Source organism: Paramormyrops kingsleyae, chromosome 1 (genome assembly GCF_048594095.1).
Source record: "Paramormyrops kingsleyae isolate MSU_618 chromosome 1, PKINGS_0.4, whole genome shotgun sequence".
Lineage (NCBI taxonomy): Eukaryota > Metazoa > Chordata > Actinopteri > Osteoglossiformes > Mormyridae > Paramormyrops > Paramormyrops kingsleyae.
The window spans coordinates 67,331,989-67,353,708 of record NC_132797.1 but is presented as its reverse complement, the minus strand read 5'-3'; the positions used below and the strand labels follow the sequence as shown (position 1 = coordinate 67,353,708).

General features: G+C 43.5%; 2 protein-coding genes across 5 annotated transcripts in view; both read right to left on the bottom strand.

Moving 5' to 3' along the window:
- fmnl2a (formin-like 2a) overlaps positions 1–13,874 on the bottom strand; it is a 48,437-nt gene extending 34,563 nt beyond the window's left edge. For 3 of the 4 annotated variants that reach the window (XM_072718183.1, XM_072718181.1, XM_072718187.1), the window contains exon 1: positions 13,224–13,874. In XM_072718183.1, the coding sequence (XP_072574284.1) occupies positions 13,224–13,340 (117 nt within the window). In that variant the 5' untranslated portion in view covers positions 13,341–13,874. The remainder of the gene's footprint in view (positions 1–13,223) is intronic. The other variant, XM_023818744.2, reaches the window with a different exon arrangement.
- Positions 13,875–16,969: 3,095 nt separating this feature from the next.
- mylka (myosin, light chain kinase a) overlaps positions 16,970–21,720 on the bottom strand; it is a 50,709-nt gene continuing 45,958 nt past the window's right edge. Inside the window, exons 28-32 of the mRNA XM_023831835.2 lie at positions 20,398–20,550; positions 20,039–20,162; positions 19,320–19,413; positions 18,724–18,846; positions 16,970–17,856 (exon numbers count right to left, since the gene is read on the bottom strand). Of these exons, the coding sequence (XP_023687603.2) occupies positions 17,612–17,856; positions 18,724–18,846; positions 19,320–19,413; positions 20,039–20,162; positions 20,398–20,550 (739 nt within the window). The 3' untranslated portion in view covers positions 16,970–17,611. The remainder of the gene's footprint in view (positions 17,857–18,723; positions 18,847–19,319; positions 19,414–20,038; positions 20,163–20,397; positions 20,551–21,720) is intronic.

The following is a 21,720-nucleotide window of genomic DNA, read 5'->3' as shown; positions in this document are numbered from 1 at the left end:
TTTAAGGTAAGCTAGGCTAGGCTATGATGTTTGTTCGGTTAGGTGTACTGTATCAAAATGCATTTTCGCCTGGTGATATTTTCACCTTATAATAGGTTTATTGGATGCAACCCCATCGTAACCCAGGCAGCATCTGTACACAGTTACCTAACAATGACAATCCAGCAATCCAGATATTTATGCATTTTTTGTCAAATCCAATTTTACTTCTCATTTGCTAAATGAGCTACACGCAGTGTTGTATTTTCGCATTATTCTTGCATAACTGTCTCAGCCCAGCCTTTCAGACAGGAAGCACAGACATTAGCCCCTTTAGCAGGTCCGTGTCCCACCTCGGCACTCCGAGGCCTTTTGCTGTGTGATTTCCAGTTAGTCAAAAGCACCGTAAAACAAAATGGCACTTTAGTTTTCTCCTGATCTCACTCAAACCTTGAATAACCACACGTCCCCAGTAAAACAGCGGTGCAAATTAATGCTAATAATTAGAACCTGTAACGATGCCCCCTAGCGCCACGTAACCCTAGGTTGTTAGAATCTCCCCCCCACCCCAAGTCTACCACAGAGAGGTGAATGTCTCACACATGTGTCCCTTAAACCTAACCCTCCCTCCCAAAAAGATGTAGCAATAAACAGGCAATTAATACCTCTATAATGGCGTAGAAAGAGACTGCTACCTGCTCTATTGCGCCAACGCCAATAATCAACTTGAAAGTTTCATTTTGCCTTTCATGTCCTAATCCATCACCGGCTGGCAGGACAGCCATGTGAGCAGAGCACGAGAATGAAAAATATTTCAGATATGGGGGGAGCATTGGTATCAGTCAATTGAAAAGTTGAAAGGTTTGTGGGGAAAAAGAAAAACATCTGCTAATTAATGCTCAGTAGCTTAGTGATCCAATACTAAATGCCATCCAAAGATGCATGTTTCGGGCAAACTGGTGTTTTTAAAATTGCCCAGTGTGTGTCCTGTGATGGACTGGCCTTCATGCCCTGAGCCCTGTGTTTGTTGGAACAGACTCCATGTTCACCATGTGTACCAGATAAGCAGTTATGAAAGCATGGAAGGGCAGACTGACCAAGGGATAGCCCAGCCAAAACTTAAAATTAGCATGGGTAAGAGAGTTGAAAATGAAATCATTAGCATGCACAGACTTCAGTAGCTATTTAAGGGTTCGAGTATTCTCCTTCAAGGGTCCAGGGCCCAGTCGCTAACTGCAAACCCTTGCATGATTGATTACTTTCCCAGTGACAAACTGAGGAAACACCAGTCAAAGCAGACAAGCAGCACTGCGCCGACTTCTGTCATCTAGACACATTAACATGGACAGCGCCCCCTTCAGGCAAGCATGGTGAGCACCCTGGAGGCTAGACGAGCGGTAGCTCCCAGCACGCCTGGCGCGACCCGCATCACACCCACGGCACTTCTGGGTAAACAGACCTCGCGCCCCCCCCCCCAACTTAACAGGCTTACGCAATGACATCTGGGAAGCATTAGTGTTTCACCCACACGGCCGCAGAAAGCATTCGGCAGGCCTGGCACAGCGGTGGGTGGTCACTGCCAGCAAAGACCCTGCTCCGGGAAGAGCCAAGTGGGCAAATGTGGGCAAGGTTCACTGCAGGTAAAGGAAAAAAAAACACTGTACAGTTTACACATACTCAATGGCCACCCTATCAGGTTCTCCACATAGGACTATGCAGGAATCCTGCAAAAGTTGACCTGTCATACATATAAAGAGACTAACTGCTACAGGCTCCATTATCCTAATGTCGTGTACCGAGCTGCATGGCCGTCCTGTTACCTCTTATGGGTCTGGTCATTCTCCTCTGACCTTTCTCATTAACAAGGTGTTTTCGGCAACAGACCTGACGGGCATTGAAAACCCCTTAGATCGGATGTCTTACTGATTCAAATGCTTGACTCCATATACCTGTACAGTATATAATTGCATTTACTTTTGTGTCCGGTTAGATTACACTTAAGTTTGAGGTAGATAGCCATCGCAGAGAATCCAGTTAGGATTCACTCTAACGTAACGTTCTAGAACCCATTCTTGCCCATGAAGGCAAGTGACTCCCTGCAAACTATCAATTTGACTGTATTTTTCATGAAAATAAGCCTATTTTTTCCTATTTCCCAAAATTCATATTTCTTGTGCTTGCACCTCGTATTTCGAATAAGCATCATTGACCTAGACATCATGTAGTCGTTAGCTTAATCCAGATGCCGATTTCACTACATTCCCTGTATTACATTGGAGTTCCATCACCTACACACCTGATTTTACTCATCAACTATGTTTGCTGGTCAATTAATAGAATTTTAATTTCAATTATGGATTTGGGCTTCCAACAATTATCAAAACAAAATAAAAATCGAGGTAAAAATTATTATGCGGCATTTTGTGTCACAATGACGATCCCGATGTGTGGCGTTATAAATCCAGTGCAGCCCTACCATCAACTAATGCTAAATCCCTTGATTAGCTCAGACATGTAGGTGGTGAAAGGGGGGGGGACTTAAGGCTGGTACAAGAGTCTCAGATATAGTGCTTTGCCTCAGAAAATGTGAGGCTCTCTTTTCTAGTAACCAAAGAACCTCAGACCAAGTGACTGTAGCCGAAAGCATTCCCAACAGGAATGACTATAAGCAAGCAGAGTTCCCTGAGTGTTAAATGGACAGTTAATGGTCTACAGAGGTCTCCTACAGGAAACTAGCACCTGGGCTTGGAGCTAACTAACATCAAACACCTTCTGACTCTACCTATGTGGGCGGTCATTGAGAGAGCCACGTCAACATGTCTATACACCACACGGGGCTTCTCTCCACAGGTCAAGGGCAGCTTTCCACTAAATGCTGTGGAGAGCCTGCTCTACTCTTCCCCCCCCCAATGGGACCGGCAACAGCTGTGACAGCAACAGAGGCCTTGACTGAGACAATGGGAGCGATGTTAAAAATCAAAGCAGGCCAGGACCCCTTAAACTCACAGTCATGTGTCACTGACCAATCGAATTCCCAACCTGGGAGTGATGGGGAAACTCTGACAATTTGCAAACACACACTGGCCTGACACAGCATGAAAAAATGTTTGAGTAAAGTTTCATGCACTGAGAGACGCAGGTGTTGACAGTCATTGCCAATCATTCCTGCTGAAGCCTGTGGTCATCAGTTTGACCAACTCTACTCGAAACGCGCAAATGGCAAATGAAACACCAAGTACAGAAGCTGGAATGCTTCTTTTAGCATATGCCATCTTGTTCTCCTTTGGGAGAATCACATACATATACAGAGTTGAGACTGAAGCTTTCGGTCTGAGCATAGGGTCAGGCCATTTACCCAACACCCCTGGAACATTTCAGGGAGTTATGGGCCTTGCTCAAGGGTCCAATGATCATGTGGCTGTAGTGCCAATGATTGGGTGATTCAAACCAGGCACCTTCCAATCACAGGCACAGAGACCCAACCCGCTGAGACAGAGCCTACATGAAGAGATTTCAGCATGAATGCAGAAAGGAGGGGGAACCTTCTCTGACCCTCCTCTTTCCATCCTTGTAGACGTCAACACTGGATTTGCACTACATATGGAATCTTCACTGATGACCTGTGACACAGGAAGTATTTCATGGGCTTTACGCTGCACTCTGGGGGGGGGGGGGGTTACCCAATGGTATCCAACACAGGAGCGTGGGCTGCAAGAAACACTCGAAGAAAGCGCCAAAAACAAAACTTTGAATGCAAAGAGATGAATAAAAAAACCTGAGAAATAAGCATGAGTATTAGATACATCCATCCTTTACGAGAACACATTTAAACTCTATGTAGGCAAGACTGAGGCAGGACACAGGGCACTGGATCATCATTAAATACAGTCTAGGCAATTTAATTACAACCCAAATGCATTCAGTCATTTGGAGGGACAGACTGAAACGTATTATCAGACAACCCTACGCAGCAGAGAAGTAGGGGCCCTTGTGACGGGGGGGTAAACAGGACACTCCATCATCATATGACCCATGAGGCAGCAAATTTGAATTTCAGAAGGCACATGAGCTCCAACCTAATCAGGTGTGTCCGTAACAGCCTCAGACAGCCAGCAGGCGTGGAAGGGTTCCTACATCAGCATGACGGTATATTAAAGCGGCCATCAATTCCCTTGGGGAGGGAGGGGGGAGACAGCGGAGGTGCAAAGGGCATCTACTACACCGACTATCTAAAGAAAACTGCTCAGTCTACAACTCCAGGGGCATAATTAACCCAGATTACATCTGCAAGCCAAACAACAGAGTGCATGTGATGGCAAGGGGGACAAAAACAGAGGAGAGGTGTGGCAAGTGCCCCGGGGGGCACGGTATGGATTGGGGGGGGGCTGGCGTGGAGCCAGCATTATCACACGGCACGCGACTTCCAAGCATGCGTTCCGTGAAATCGCAGAGATCCCGGACACCCGCTGTGCAAACCAAAACACACCCCGTCCTTCCATTCAAATCAGCCAGGCTAATTTAGAGTGCGACGGGCCCCAATGGAAAGCTTCTGTTCAGCATCAGTATGACATATGATGGGCATGGCACAAAGCTCAACTCAATAATATAAATAATAATAAATCATAATTTAAGTGGCTATGAATATACACATGTATGCACGTGCTCTGTATTCACATACGCTGTGTCAGCGCCCCACCTGTGTGGAACAATGACATCATTTCATCTTTATACATATTGCCGTGATTGTCCTTCATTGTATTGCACATGTTTTTACATTCTGAGTATAAACAAACAAATCTAAGTTGTTTGGACGGTGTCTTTAAAGCTTATCAAAGTTCAGTGAAGCCTTTTCATGTCAGCAACCCAAAATACATTTGACATTTTAAGCAGCGCAGCCCTGGAAACGCGACACCGGAGCCGGTTTGTCGCACCGTTTGTCGGCAGAACCCTGGCGGTTCTGCCGGACGCCTTTGAGAGCTATGGAAACCGACGGCGCTTTTGTTAGCCACTCACAGAGGCCGGCACGGCTCCCGGGACGCGCCATGGGCAGAGCGCCCGCCATACGGGGGTCCAGACGGGGCCTCGGCTCGCGTCAGGCCGACACCTGCTCCGGGCCCGGGACAAAAAGCCCGGCGGAGGAGTACAAAGGAGGCCGCGGGAGACGCCCTTATGCTAACGAAGGGACACGAGAGATCAATCAAAAGGGAGAAAATGTGTAGAGGGTGTTGAGAACCCATTGGGGGCTTGGAGTATTGAACAACAACAACTACACAATGCTCCTTCATCAGAATACAAAGCTTTGTTTCGTTAACAATATTATCTCCAGAAAGGTATTACATTTCATAAACACTGCCATTATGGGGGATTGTTTATATGCCATATGTTCATACATTTGTAATGTTCCGATATTTTAATACGCTGTCAGGACGCCCTTGAAATCGAGAGCTGCATCATGTGGAAACGAGGCAAACATTGCAATATTCACGTTGCAATGAATTAAAATGCGGCACACATTTGCAGAAAGTGCTGAGGTGGACGAAACTTAAGCGACTCTCGTACTGTTATTACAGCTTGAAAAAGAAACAAATGCGCCAAGAGAGGGACGTTTTAAATGAGCGTCCTAATCAGAAATGTCAGCGATTACGTCCACGGCGGCGAGGCCACACTGCTCCCCCGCTGGCAAACCGTCGGGTCCCATACGGCACGTTTGACTTGGATCCAGAGAAGAGCCCGCGCTTCCCCCAAAATGGGGTTCCCGGTGGTCATAGATATCCGGGGGAAACGGGACTCTCCCCCCCGCCGGACATTCTGTCACCACGGGAGACGCTCGTGTCCTCCCCCTCCCCCTCCCCCTCCCGCCGCTAATTGTCCAGGAAGCGTCCCGGAGCTGCAACACGCCGGCAGCCGGCGAGACACCGCTTTGGGGGAGGGGGTAACAGCGTTCGGACAAGCCGGCGTATGCCAAGCCGCGCGGGCATCGCCAGAGACGGTCTGGCTCGCAATGCCCACGGCCCCGGGGCCCGTGCCAGGCACCGTCTGCCACACAATGAAGCGGACTGTTCCGCCAAACGAGCCGGGCCGGATTCAGGAAATGGTGGCGCTCGACGTTACAGGATAATAGCCATTGTGCCGGTTTAAAACAGGAGAGTCTTCATGAATAGGGCGGGTCATCCTTAGTGATAACCTCTTGATTAAAAATAAACAAATAAAAAGATATTTTTTTGCAAGTAAAACTAGCATACACCACATACTACAGTTGGAAATAATGACTCGCAATAAGCTCACGATAAATATTTTTATATTATATAAATAATACTGCAGATTCCAAAGGTGCTGCGGGGCTAAAAAGATACTTTAGTTTTTCTTCCCAAGACAATAAAAAACCTTTTGATGTAAGAACAGTGTAACGGGTGAATGCCAGGATGAAAGAGAGAGGGGGGGCAGAGAGCCACCGACCGCCCGTAACACACCTGAGGGACATCCCTGCGCAGTACCCAGTCCGCCAGGGTTGGCACCCGTCCCAGAATGCCAGCTGGCTGCCCCCAAGCGCGAGCCCGGCTAACCTCAGAGGGGCGTTACCCTCGCTACTAAAAGAAGAAGGATCCCATCACCTCTGAACCGCACAAAAGGAAGTGTGCGCGCTCGCCAAGTTACAGATCTGGGAAAGTGGGGGACAATTCTCAAAAGCAAACATTCTCCAGGGCACAGTTCTGTGCGTTTCCAATATAACAAGCAAGCACCAAAATATCCAGGGTTGGGAGTGAGGAATACTGTATATACTGTCACAAAAATGCAACTGCATCCATCTTCCAGCTATGAAGGAATGACAATTACCAGTGAGGCTCTGCATGTTCATATTTCCAAAGTGTTTAAAGACTAATTTTAAAAAGGTTTAATGTTCTGTCAGTGTGTCATTGGGAGAAGCTATTAATTTTCCATTTTAAGGCAAGCAAGATATGGGAAATGAAACCAGAGAATAAAAGGGACAATATCAATGTTCAGGATCTGAAATTGACATCATTCTGTACAGTGTCCCTTTGTGAGACTGAAAGCTAGAAAAAACCCAGATGTCCCCACAATTAGCCAAAAAAAAAAAAAAATACATTTTAGAAAAATCTTCCAATGTAAAATGTTTGCTCAAACTTCCCTATAAAAGTGAGCTAAGCATTCCAATTTTGTCTTATATTCCAGAAACAAAGCAATTTAAGAACAATAATAATTCCGGATTGCTCATTAGCACAGCTACTTTTACACCTGGAAAGCTCAGGTGCATTATGGTCTGAGCTTGCAAGGCATATCAATTATAAAAGGGAGGACCATAAGTACAAACCGTGAGCTAAATAACAGGCACAACCATCAGGGTGAAAGGAGCTTAGACAACCCAAGTAGAAAATCACAGGCTGTAATCTAAGCCTTTAGCTTCCATATGGCATTCAAGCCTGTGGACTTAATTGTCTGATAAACTTCATCTCTGTTGCTTGGGCTGAGTTGCCAGTGTTTCTGGGAAAAGGAGAGGATTCTGTCCAGGCTAGGGAACAAAAAATTTTTTCGATGACAAATCCATGGGTCATCTGGTGAAAATGAATAATTCCCCCCCCCCCCCCCAGGGGGAGGGGATGTGTACACTAGCGTACGAATGCGATTCATTAAACATATCATGTGATATTCTAGACTCACTGGAGGCAAAGATCGATCCCCACCCACCCTCCAAGCAGACAGCTGACGCAAGCACTGTCTGCACAAATTTATGAACCAGCAAGCCAAAAAAAAAAAAAAAAACCTAACTACCATATATCACTACATAAACTCTAACAGTATCTTAATCTCTGATTGGTCTGAAGTCACATGGTATGGCCATTTGACAAGATAGTCCACATTCTGTATATACTAAAATCTGCCTTTACATTTCGTTGTGATTTTAAAGTTCTGTGACAAATTTTAAAAGCACAGTTTGTGAAACAAAGAAAGAGGAAAAACTGATATATTGGATTGAGATGTGTGAAGCACGAGCGATTTACGGGGTTAAACATACATCATTTACATAGACTAAACCATCAGCACTGATGAACTGATGAATATCCCAGAAACCTTGAGACTTACACCTCATTAAACTAGTACAGACTAAAACTCAATTACCAGGAACATAAAGTATTTAAGCTTTTAACAGCTGCAAATCAGGAGACCATGGATATCAAGGTAGCATACATAATATGTGCTCCTGTGTGGACAATTCTACTAGAAGATGCAGAAGAAAATTCTCTTGATAATGGCTTCCAAGTACAAGGTATAACTCTAAACCTTAACCCTAAACTCCACCCAGGAATAACAATGCCAACAATTTAAGATGGCACAGACATCGAAACGACCAATCCAAGAGCAGCTCAGCATGGCATCCCATCCAATCCCCAATACTATCACATCTTCGTCTGCCTTCCACAGAAAAGCAGCAGCCACCGGCACCATGGCAACCAGACCACGGTTTAAAGATACGCCGGTTTCTCAAAAGGGCCTATTTAACGCAAACCCCGGTTTACCCTCCTTTCCAAGGTTTTACTTTATAAAAAAATCCAGTTTTTTCATATGTACGGCAGAATAAGTCACTTCAAACTAATTTCTTTGCCCACAGGAATTAAATTCCTGCATATTTAAAATGTCACCTATGGTTCCTGTGTTTGTCTTAAGGGATTGTGGCTTGTAACTATGTGAGATCGGAAATTAAGACTTCACATTGCATGGGGTGGGGGTGGGGGGGGTGGTGCGAAATGATTTATGGTGCCGGGAGCAGGGTTCACAGCCATATCCACAACAAATCCAAGGGGAAAAGGAAAATCTATACTACCTTGTTTCTATATTAAAATGTGTTCAAGCTGAATGTGAATACATTTACATTATACCCAGCACAACAGGGAGATCTAAGCACAGAACACATAGATTCATTTTCAAAGACAGAAGTCAATGAGATCAGGGCTTTTTTTCCCCAGTTTTAAATCATGACTAGACTTGGGTTCACTATCAGCTATAGCTTAATAGACCCAGACAACACGTCCTGTAACTGACAAGATAATGTAAAGAATCTTCTTTAAACTTCTATTTTAATACACCCCCAACCCACAAAACCTATGATCTTATGAATTTTTTCATCCATTTAAATGCACTCCAGCACTGCTCTCAATCTTAATTGCGCACATTGTGAAGCCACAAACCACACATCATGCCTAATTTGTAAAGAGTCAGAGTCACGCTGGTATTTAAAACACCAGCTCAAGCCTGGGTCATGGGCCAACTAGCAACGGCCGACTGTAGTAAACAGCCAAACGCGCAGCTAAGGAGTCAGCACTCCCGAAAAGAGTCTCGCACCATTGTGATTTCAATCTATTGGATCATACTCAACAAGCCCTCTGTTGGTCGGTAAATACCTCCTGGATAAGAAGGCAACCAAACCAGTGTTTCCACTGTACTCATCACAAATCGAGGCCTTGGTGAGCACTCCACTGCAATCCCTCCACTGTAGTCATGTGGGCAGCAAGTTTAAACCACAGTGGGCCATCAATCATTGTCTTTAGTTACCATTGGTGTCACTAAAGACACAGCAATTATCTGAATATCTTATTCTAAGCCAAAGTTGGGGATGTACTAGGGGACTTTAATATCAAATGCTTAATTGATTCTCTGGATAATATTCATAGAAAAAAATACAGTAATAAATACTTCACACTTTAAGCACTAATTTTTCCTCTTATTTGTGCAGGATATATTCGGCCCTAAATGGAAATTAAACAAAATGCTGGTAATAAGGGGAGTGGTAGTGACACTCTGGTGCAAACCTTGACACGACCACTGAAAAGCTGTGATAAGCCTGTTTGACACAAACTGGGCAATCAACCAGCTGATTGATAAAAAAAAATAATAAAAGCATGGCATTTGCCTTGTAACATGCTAAATGGAGATATGCAAAAAGCAAATGAACAGGAAATGTGACATTTTACAAGAGTAAACTCCATGTTTAATCTGGCATTATGCTACAGATCAAGAGCAGGGAAAGTATGCCAGCATTTTCAGAGATGGCACTGGGCTACAAGGATATTTGTTTCGCAAATTTATTCTAATAAGAATAAATACAGTGGCGTTTGCAAATCACACAAGAGACATGATCGACTTCCCGGCTGCACTGGTCTTTTGCAATTTCCCCCACGCTATACGGGCAACACTAAGACCTTGGTTATCTTAGGCTGGGTGCCCATGCGTGGGGATCGCCGTTCATTTAAGTGCATCAAGGGTGAGATTTCACAAAGGGAGACCTCGAATGCGTCCAGCTAGCATGTCCATATTCAACAGTGATGGGAGTAAACAGAACCCCACCATGGGACCCCTCCTCTATTAGCATTACTGTGGAGTCGTGCTCTTCATCCTTTTACTCCACCATACTTCAAAATCGTTCGGCACCGTCTGCCGCCACAACCTGCTATCCTACCACCTCCCAAACAAAAGACACAGCAGGAGCAGAACCGCCTGCGTTCCGGTGTTTTCCGTGACGGGAATGTCGAGAGATCGCCTGTGGCGTTTGTTCTCCAGATCTTGGCCTGGGCGGTGCTCACACGTTTGGTTACATTAGCATACCCCTTGGAACCTTTTGAGGCAATTCAATAGTACAGTAGGCAGACAACTGCTTCTGTCTACCCAGTCAGTGTCAAAACGAAAATACTTCTCGGAAAGCCAAGAGAGGCACTCTAAGGCTTCTGGCGCCTGGAGACGTGCCAGTCCAACTTGTCCTCTGACCACAGAGCTGTGTTTCACACTCGCCAAATAAATGTCGGGCAGTGCAGCTCAGCGATTGAGGACTCAGTGCATCCTTCCTGGCATAAACAGGCACCGGTAATTGCCCTTGGCCAAGGCAGGCCAACAGGTGAAATCATAAATCATGTAGTCACACGCCCACTGAAGCAATTAATGAGGGAGGGAGAGGCGGTCCCTCAAAGATACTGGCAAATATCGGAGGTATCAGCAGTAAATAACGCTAAGGGCCACAATTAACATGCTGAACTTTCTGCCAAGGATGTAGACATTATCCTGGCAGTGGGCAGCATCTTTTCTATATGTCAACCACCTTCCAGGGCTATGTCAGTCATGGAGTGACTGAACATGCAGAAATCCCACAGTGACACCCAACACCTGATCGGTCTTGGTCCAACCACAACCACCTGAGGCCATGCAACTTAGAAACATCACTAATGCTCGAGAAAGTCCTCAACAAGCCATCTCCGAGAAAAGATCAGCTGTAAATCCCTTAAGTGGGCTACTGACCACTTAAGACCATTAAACATCCATTGACCGGTTTGCAGAAAACTTCTCAAATTAGTCAGGAATGTCTAGACAGAAATGTGACGGAGACTGACATGGAAGATGCTTGACTGGCTTGAAGAGGCACATGAACAGGACTGCCAAAAAAAAAACACTAGTCTGAACGACTCGACTCCTTGCATCCTTGTGAGACTGGTTGTTAGGGATCTGTTTGTCTCCATTTAGTGATTTCAATTAACAAGACGCAGTAAAATTCAGAAAGGACGGAGCACAATTCAGCAGAAACCGCGGGGTGCCATAACCAGGGTTCGGGAGACACCGTCCAAGTAGTAATGAATAAATAATCAAAATCACCAAACCGGTAATCCTATTTTCCATTCCCTTTGTCGAGTTCTCAAAAGAGCTTAAGTCACACGACCACGTACCATTAAACCTCTTGTAGCCAATGCTAAGAGCAAAAGTGGCGATCAGAGTGGTTACGAAAGTTAATGCAGCATTTGGCCTGACTACAATAAGCTCCGGCCACCTGATAAATCTTAAATCTACAGTACTAATCTGAATTAGAGCCTACGAGACAATATAATTACTAATCAGACTACAATTAACCGACATCGTTCTAATATTTACAACAGCACGTGTTCAACTGTATCGATCTGACAACTGTCCAGTTTTTATCCTACTTTATTTCTGCAAAGCCGTTAATATAAAAGGCTGCCAATAAATAAAAAAAACGCTTTTTGGTGAACCCCGAAGATCTCAAAACGATATTAATATATTTTTAAAAAATGAGGGTAGTCGGTTTAAAAAGGATAAAAACGATCACCAAACGGGTCGTTAAAGTAAACACAGGTGGCCGAGAAGCAGCTGGCGATCGGCAGCGTGGGGGCTGGTCTAAGTAAACATCCTCAGCTGACGGAAGTCAATGATACTTCATACTAACACAACTTTTTAAACGCATTTTTAACACATGAGAGAAACCATCTATTCCCAAGCAGCCCATAACGTTACAGTACAAATTACACTTTCGACTGCATGTTAATTGCTCATTAACATGGAAACGGCAAAAACGTACGTGCTCAGCAATAGCTGACACTAAGAGATGTTTGCTTACGTTATTGTTTTAATAAGTAAACAAGTTGCACAATTGTTAATCAATCGATATATTCTCTTTAATGACCGAGCAACATGCGCGTTTTAATGGAAACGATCCTCAAAACTTTAATCCTGGAGATTTATTTGTAAAATACAATGTGCACGTAAAAACACGTATGCATATTTGGTTATATTCATCGTCAACGTTTAATAGCTTTTCGAGTTTTTATTTTTCAGATTGTTTGTGTGCAGCTGATAGTGAGACCTTTTGTGGCAAACAGTAAAAAGCCATACTACACTTCGGTAGGCCTGAACAAATGACTTCGGGGGGGCGCTTAAATCCCGTCAACACTCCCAATTTCCATTGTTTTCTATCAGTCCCCAGTTCGATACTTGTTGCATTGTCAAAGTCTATAATTAACTACTACTTGGGGAAAAAAATCTAATCGGACGAAAACAGCGACTCCCCGAGTCTCACGCCCATTTCTTTTCCCGTAGCCAGAAGGTTTGGTCCATGTGCTTATCCATTATGTGGTCCGAAGATCCCGACACCCCCCCCCCCCCTTCTACTCCTGAGCATTAGATGCCCGTTTATTCAGACGATCACTGTGTCAATGTCTGACTTTGATGCAATCAGCGATCAGTTCATACTCAGAACAAGCGCAAAGAATCTAACAGATTCAGCCAAATATATACCACGCTGGCAAATTAATACGACAAAAACCCCAGGTACCATATTTGCTGCAGTTTTGTCAGTCCAAAAAACAATAGAACTGCCTTGACTGAATAAACTATATGCATCCAAGTCACCTAACAACCAGCACAGAACAGCGTTATCTGGTGATTAAACATACCAAGACGATAGCAAATCTCTCCTCCAGTTCACCTGGCTCCGGCATCGGCAGTTTCAGAGGCATGTTATGAGCCCTGAAATCATTTTGCTGCGAATCCATACTCCCCGCGTTGCCCATGTTTCAGTCCGTCGTGTTTCCAGTTATCTTCCAGGTTTGACCAAATCACAGCGTGTGAAAGGAGACAATAGCCAGCGATCTACATGTATCTTGTATTGTTTGGATGGCCAAGCCTCCAGTTTTTTTATTTTATCCCTGTTTGGTTACTTTGCAGCCAATACAGACCAAGGCAGTTTAGCAGTACGGATCCAAAGGCACGGGTCAGTCATCATACGCACAATTAAGGGGATTTCTCACCCTTCCCGTTCATGTTCGGCAAAAGAAACGGCCGTGCAATTTATGGTGAGTGAAAGGGGTAAAAGCGCGTCCCTTATCCGTATCTTGCACGATTTCTGCACAAGCCCAAGTTTGCTCTAATCTCGGTGGCTTGCATGATGCACGCTTGGCGGTCCTGTTCTCTGCATATGGCCAGTCCTCCCGACAGCAGCGGTACAGCGGAGCATCCGCGGAAAGCACATCCAGCGCTCACACCCCGACACAATGAGCCCTTTCAGGTTGGCCTCCTTGGGCGTGCCAGCAGACCTCCGTGTGACGGGGAGAGAAAGGGAGGCCGTGCATCTGTCTGATGCATGCTGGTTATTGGAGTCATTTTCAACCCTAAAAGAGAATGGGGAAAACTTTTCTCTTGCACCTTTGTTGGGCGTCATGCTTTTGTTTTTATTGCTTCCCCGTTGATCATAAAATTTTAATCAAATGTGAAGATGTATTGCATTTTTTTCCATGGGAAAATATTGCCGCACGGTGAATGTGCAACACGACCAGTCGCACTGATCACCCCTAAAGTTTCACATCTCTTCAAGGAAAAGTTAAATGGTAACTACGTGAGTGATGTTTAAAAACGCTTCAACTCCTTCCCTTTTCAAACAGTAACACCCTGTATTCTTTCACTATTTTCCACCCATTTTGTTTAGAACGAGTAACAATGTGAATCTTATATTACCGTTCAGTTTGGAATGCACTTCTGCGTTCAATACGCCAGGACGCGTTAATACTGACAGCCCTGTTTGGAAATCAAGACGCACTTAGAAGATGCGTCATTTTATAACAAAATGACAGCCTGCTCCGAAAGTCTGATTCAGTAGTAAACATGGAGTAACTGATGATAGGCGATCGAGGTTGTCATGAAATAAAGGAAAATCTTACAATTTTTGGTAGACCATAAATGGAAAACACGCAGAAAAATGGTTTGATTACTATTAAAAAAATGTTGACTGGGGCAACATGAGGATGTTTTGAGCACTTTGCTGACAGGGTGGGGTTTTCTCAGCTTCTGCGCGCAAAATGACATCAGTGTGGAGCAGACTTTGGCCAAGAGCTTTTCCAGATGTGCGTCTCTTCAGGAAGCAATGAGCGTCATCTCCGTGGTCGGCGACGGCTTCCTGGGGCTTACCTCATGCAGTTTAGGGTTACAGGCTGAGCTGACATCCAGCAAGTACTCTCTGCTATACTATACTGTCATTTTTATGGACAGATTCTACTGAAAAAGTCAGAGCAGAGACCGATCCCCTGATGTATGCCGGATGATTCCAAAGCCAGTATTATCTTAATAAAAGTTTTATTCTAAAATGAACTCCGGATGTATGATGGATGTAATTTATACATTATATTGTAATTCTACATGTTCATTGTAGGTTGTAGGTGAGTACAAGGTACAAAATTACTGTATGCATAATTAATGTACTTAAATTATATTAGTACGTGGGATCCTCATGGCGGATAACGTCCCATTTTATATCAGAGCAATCCAGTACTGGAGACAATCTGCTGCAGATTATTTTAACTCTTGTCAATATAATGGGGGGAGGGGTGTCCATATAGACACAGCTGCTGGACATTAAGTGGTTTGAGAAACTCTTAGCTGTCCGGTGTGGACGACGAGGAAATCGTAAAATGCCAAACAGATGCCAACTGCAGAAGTACAATCAAATCTCTGTCGGGAATCTCAGAAGGAGACCAACGCACAGATGTCGCTAAATTTGTCGAGAGGACAGCCAAAGGAAGTAGTGTTGTGAGAGGAAGAAGGAACGCGGGGTTTACAGAGACCACATTGTGATCAGAGGCACAAAAAGCACAGGCTCCGAGGCCATCACTGCTCTCTGAGTTTACCAGTCAGACCACTGCCTTTCCCCCCCAGGGCAGCACAGAAATTCCAATTACGTCAAAAAGCATAACGTATCCCCGGTTGTATTTTTAAATGTCTGTAACAGAAATGACTGGTGTATGAAATACGTCAACACAATGTATTTTGCTTACTTGAGATACATTTTAAAACTGTCGGATCTTCCGGCATTTTTACTGAACCACCATGATATAGAAGAAAATAAAATTCAGGTTTTAGATAGATCCACCGTGGTATGGCTTACCAATGTTTATATGTATTAATCACATGGGACTGTGTTTTGGGTAAATGTACTGTCGGATGAAAATCCCCTATTGACATCTAGTGGCAGAAGTATGCATTGCAAAAGTCGAGCAAAAAGCACGTTTTTTATAACGAAAAACAACACTTCGCAACAGATTATTGCTTGGGCTCTCACACCTTGCACCCCCTCGGAGAAAAGCCTGTGATCTACACCACGAAACTGTGATTTTGAAATAAATAAAAACACTTTTTAAATTCATCCATAAAACATTTTATGTTGCATATTTCTATATGTTGCATAATATACAGTAACAGGACTGGGGGCCTGACTCTCTCCTCTGCTCTGGGGGTCTCCCTATGTTTGCTCTAAGTATTTTGTTTTCCTTCTGCAGTTAAAAGATATGCATTTAGTCAAAATGGTGACAAGAAATTAGCCATTGCCTGTGCATGTGTGTGTCCTGCAATGGGCTGGCTTTGCTTGCAGGGTACATGCTGCCTCGGGTCTTGTGCTGTCTTGGATAAGCTCCAGTGCTCCCTAGGACTTCGTCCAGGATTAAGCCTGTTGATGTGTTCAAGCGGTTGTTCAACTAAGCATTATAACAGCTAAGACATGTGATTTTAAGTGACTTTGAGTGTAGTGTGATTCCGGCTTCTCAGAAACAGCTGCTCACCTGGGATTTTCACACCCTACGGTATGTTGCATTTACAGAGGATGGTGCAGTAAACAAAAGACACACAGTCAATAGCGTTTTGGAGCATAAAACTACCTTGTTAATGAGTGAATGGACAAACTCATTAAAGCTAACAGGAAGGTCATATGGGCGGAAAGGCATCATTGAACTATTCTATAATCCTACTGCAGCTAGTTAGGCTGCAGAATTTGCAGACTCAGAATTTCCTATTAATAAGCTGTATGTACGTTTTTGTTTTTTTTTAAGTAAACTTTGGTTTGCAAAAACAAGAGCACATTGCAGAAGCATGTAATGGAGATCATATATGTTTAATGTTTTCAGAATTTTAATGTCAAGACTCTCCACCTCTAAGTTAATTCATATTTAATTTGTAGTTAATCCATGAAATGTTTAGAGATACATTAATGATTCAATACATGAATGATGCATAGATTTATTTTTTTTTTTTAATATTACAAACACTCAAAAGTTTGAATGACTTGGGAGGATATATATAAATTTCATATTTGCCTTGGATTGAATGTCCAGTAACATTTCTTTGCTTCTTTCTGTAAATAAGAGGATAAACCATATAATTCTGTGATAAAAAATTTATTCTGGACGAGTGAGCAACTACAACTGTAGCATTCTCATTACTGCAGTTTGTCAAACATACCTTTTTTTATAAAAATTAAAAGATCTACTTTTTCTACAAATAGTGTTATTGGACCGGTTTATAACTGCGCATCCCAGAGATAGCAAATAGTTGCATGCTGGGAAATTTCAAAACAGCCCCGCAAGTTACAACATTGCTGATTCCGTGCTTACATAAATTTAAAAAGATAAAGTTTAAAGGCACTAAATTTTGGTAATTTCAAACATTCTTCTTAAAGTGGATAGTAACACATACAATCACACACTTGTGTTTCTCGTTTGGCTTCATTTGATGAACCGTTTTGATGACAAGGAAGACTTTAAGACCCTGAATATTACATTTCTGTTTTTAAGCGAGACTTCAAATGGAATGTAAGTGATGTATTGTAATGTTGTAAAGATCAACACCCGTTGGTAACGGTAGCCATGGTTAGGCATGGAAAGACGTGTGCAAACATTAAATGGTGATCCAAGCATTTTTTTTTGTCACTGTAATTCAGCCTGTCAAACAGACTCCGTGCTTAAGAAGAGCAGCTATTGGACAGAGTCCTTTTTTGTAGAAGATTTAGTTCCCCATGTCTTGCTCACTCTTCCTCCTCCTCCTCCTCCTCTTCTTCTGTGGCCATGACTTCCACGAGAAGTTCGGCCGTGCATGTGGTCTCGCCGACACTGTTCATGGCCTTGCAGCTGTACTTGGCATCATCCTCACCAGAGACGTCCGAGATGACCAGGCTGCAGTTTCCATCCTCGTCGTAGTCGATCTGGAAGTGACGCGTCTCCTTGATCGGTTGGTCATCTTTGAACCACACTACCTCTGGGTCAGGGTAGCCTAGAAACAGCAACGGGCATAGCATTGTTTCAGCACTGGGGCGGTGCGTGTGGCACAGCATGTTAGGACACTATGCCTGTGATCAGAAGGTCACTGGTTTAAATCCCATGGGGGGGGGGGAGGGGCTCAGTGATTTCATCATTGGATCCTTGAGCAAGATACACCCCCTAGTTGCTGCGAGGTCTCTGCTGCCTCGCAAAATGTACATTGTTCTGGATAAAATCATCTGATAAATACGTAGAATGAATAGTACTTCTTTAGTATTTCTTTGTTATAGTTTAAATATCCAATAGATCAAGAAAATCTGTGTGATTGGGTTCTTTGGGCAGTTTTTAAATAAACTGCTAATAGTCACGTTATCTCTGACCATTCCAACTGCACTCTCAAACAATCAGGCAAAATATCTATATGTAGATTTTCCTAATGCATTTCCTCATGACATCACCCTAATCCCACTGCACAAACCAGCCTTCCAATCTTTAGCAAAACTCATAACATCCCAGACAACAAAGGCTGTAACAAGGGGGCTTATATAACAACAGTCTCATCAAAAACAATAGCCTTCGATCACGGAAGACAAAAGTGCACACAGACCAAGTCACCATCTACCGCAACTCTGGAATTATGGATAAACTGCTCCAGCACCTTAAAAGCTACTATTAGAAAGAGCAAAAGAGTAGCCACAAGAAGTGTAACTTAATGCGTTTAGGTTGGTTGCAGCCACAGCTAAAGGTGTGTACTGTGATATCTAATTGGGCCACATAGCTTTGGCTACACCTCTTGTTTAGGAGCACACTATGAACGAGGAAGCTACAATGATATGGTCCACAAGAGGACCTGCCGGGGTCAGCACCGCAGGGTCATTACCGTCGATCTTGCAGACAAAGCGGGCTGCGCTCCCCTCCACCACCTCCACATCCTTGATCTTGATGCTGAAGGAAGGCTTCACATGTGGCTTGTCCACCTCCTCAAGGGTCTGCAGCAAATCTTCTGCAGTGGTAATATGACAGTAAGATATAATTCACCCAACCATTCATCTTCTGCCCAGTATGGCAGTGTTTACCAATCCGGTTCTCAGGAACCTACAGTTGATTCATGTTTTTATTCCCACCGAACTCCCTGCCACACATTTTTGCTATTGGAGGCTGGAAGGGAGCAAAAACATGAACTGTCTGTGGATTCCTGAGGACTAGATTGGGAAACTGCAGTACAGGATTGCGATGTAGGGAGGAGCCCAGCCTGGATAGGATGCATCTTGAATATAATTTGACCCCATACATGTTAGCTCATATAGAAGTATATTTAGTTTTTAGTCTTTTATCAGCCAATTAGACTGATGGTGTTGCAGAAAGGACTAAGCGTATCCAAGGTAACATGCATCAGACATGCATCTGGGCCCAGTGCCTCCAATGGTTGTAGGAAACATTATCATTAAAGATCCCATGAGCTCTCAAAGGAAGGACCTTCAATTGAAGCGTTGCTCTTCTTTGCACTAATGCCTGCAAGCATTGCCATGGATGCCAGTCTGCCGATGGCTCGGACAGCATGCCCCGTTTTCTGATGGGAAAAAAAGCAGGTTTCCATACTCATACTTCAGTTCAAACCCGGACGGTCAAGGAGATAGATGCAGTGAGTCAAGGGGTAGCTTACAGAGAATGTTTTGAATGTGATATGTTTCATTTGACCTCATTTGAAATACTGCATGGTATTCTAACAGGCTCACATCACAGTCTTTGATGAATAGAAGATGATACGACACCATGTGGAAGCTCTTAGCAGTTAGCAAGAGAAGAACATGGAGATTTATAGAGAAAAACAAGAGAGGTAGACACCAAAAGCACTGTAAAGTCATAATGAGATCAGGACTCCTTTTTCCTTATGGCAAATGTTCTAATTGGTTCACGGCTTTGTCTGAAGAATGGGTGGGTTTGCAAAATTACAGTGGCCATAACTCAATTCTGACAATGTTTTGTTTCATGTTTCACTAATTTGAGTTCTTCACTTGTGGAATTTAAACTGGAGGCCTCATTACAGAAGACCAAGACGACACAAGCAGAGAAGTGCTGTATGTTGGATTCACTTGGCCAAACTCATTAAATCCTGCAGTCTTCTCGCGTTCCATGTTCCATATTTCCATGTGCTTCATTGTACTCATAACTGTACACAGAAAAGTTAACCTTACCTGCCATTTCCTTCTCAAGATGTATTTCTTCATCCTCTCCTTCGACAGTTTCTTGGCCTCCATGTTCTTAGTGTCCTGCTTCAGCCAGGGATGTTCGAGGCACTGAGCACATGTCAGACGAGCCCTGAGATTCAGGAGAAGCAGCCACAGTACAATAACTTTGTATAAGTATAATCATTAAAAGGACACAAAAGACCAAGAAATCAGTCTTTGCCTTGTAGCTTGCAGTAATTGATTCCACTAAATATAACAGTATATAAAAGTATTTCTGTTGCTCAATAACAATTATTATCTAGCCAGAAAACCCAGAGATGAATAGCTTGAACATATATAAAATGTCAGATACCACCATAACTAACTTCAGATTTTTCTTCAAAAGGCTGCTGATGAAGTCTTTGGCCTCATCTGAGATCTCATCAAAGGCCTCGTCTTCAAAATCCCAGGTGGCTGAGGTGACGTTGGACAAGGTCTCATTATCATTGTCCCCCATGAATGGGGACAGTCCACTGACCCTGGGGGGGGGGGGGGTGTCAGAGAGAGAGATTGAAGTGTATGCAGTGCTATAGCCCGAACGCAGTGCTGTAATCCGCATTTAGCAATCAAAGCCAGTTACTGTGGTTTGGCAGGTGCAATACAAATGAAAGAAATATGTCTGAACAGAACTGACTCAATTTTTGAGAGGTGTTTCTGTCATTTGCCTTATATACATATATACACATATATATATATAAATACACACACACATTTATGTATACATATATAGACGCACACACACATATACAGACACACACACTGCTCTGGAAAAAATGAAGAAACCACACTATATGTTTAAACAAATCTGTATTTTTAAATCCTATGCTGAGTGGCAGGTTGCTTCCAGGTTCAAGATTCCTAAGACAGCAGGACACAATAACTAGTTGAAGCAGAAGACACTGGGAACGACCAGAAACCAATCAGGTAGAGGGCAGAAGCGACCTTCGAATGTCAGTGACGACCGTTAACTTATCCGACAGTTTCTCATGAAACATAGGATGACATCAAGTGACCTTCAAATGGGAGACAATTAAGTGCAGGTGTGAAGTGCACCGCTAGGACAGTTTGTATCAGGCTGCTAGAAGCAGGACTGGAGTCGCATAAAGCAAGGAAGAAGCCCTTCATTAATGAGAAATAGGGAAGAACCAGACTGCAGTTTGCAAAAAACATATATTATTCACAGACGCACACATATAAATTGAGAAATGAGTATAACAAAAAATTCTGCTGTGGTCTCTTAATTTTTTTCCACGGCTGTGTATATAATGTATTCGGTCAGCCACAGATAGCTATCTATAAACATCATGCAAGACGGTGGCACCATTTATACTGCTATCGATCTGGCAAAACTTCATTTCAATTCTTAAATGTAAAGAACGGCAGAAAAACTGAGAAAAGCTCTTCAGTGACATGATCTGTTATAAACGTAAACTATGTTAGATTTGTTTGGGTGATCATTTCCTCCGAAGGTCAGATTTCGATGCTGGCAGTTCAACATCAGCAGACTCACGGCCGATCGTTCTGTTCTAATTGTTCAGACTAAGCAAACAATTCGGGGAAAGGAAAGCATATTGGAAATAAATCAGTCCCTCTGTGGTTTGTGGATGTTGACCATACGTTAAAAACATAAACTAGCAAGCAGATTCTTT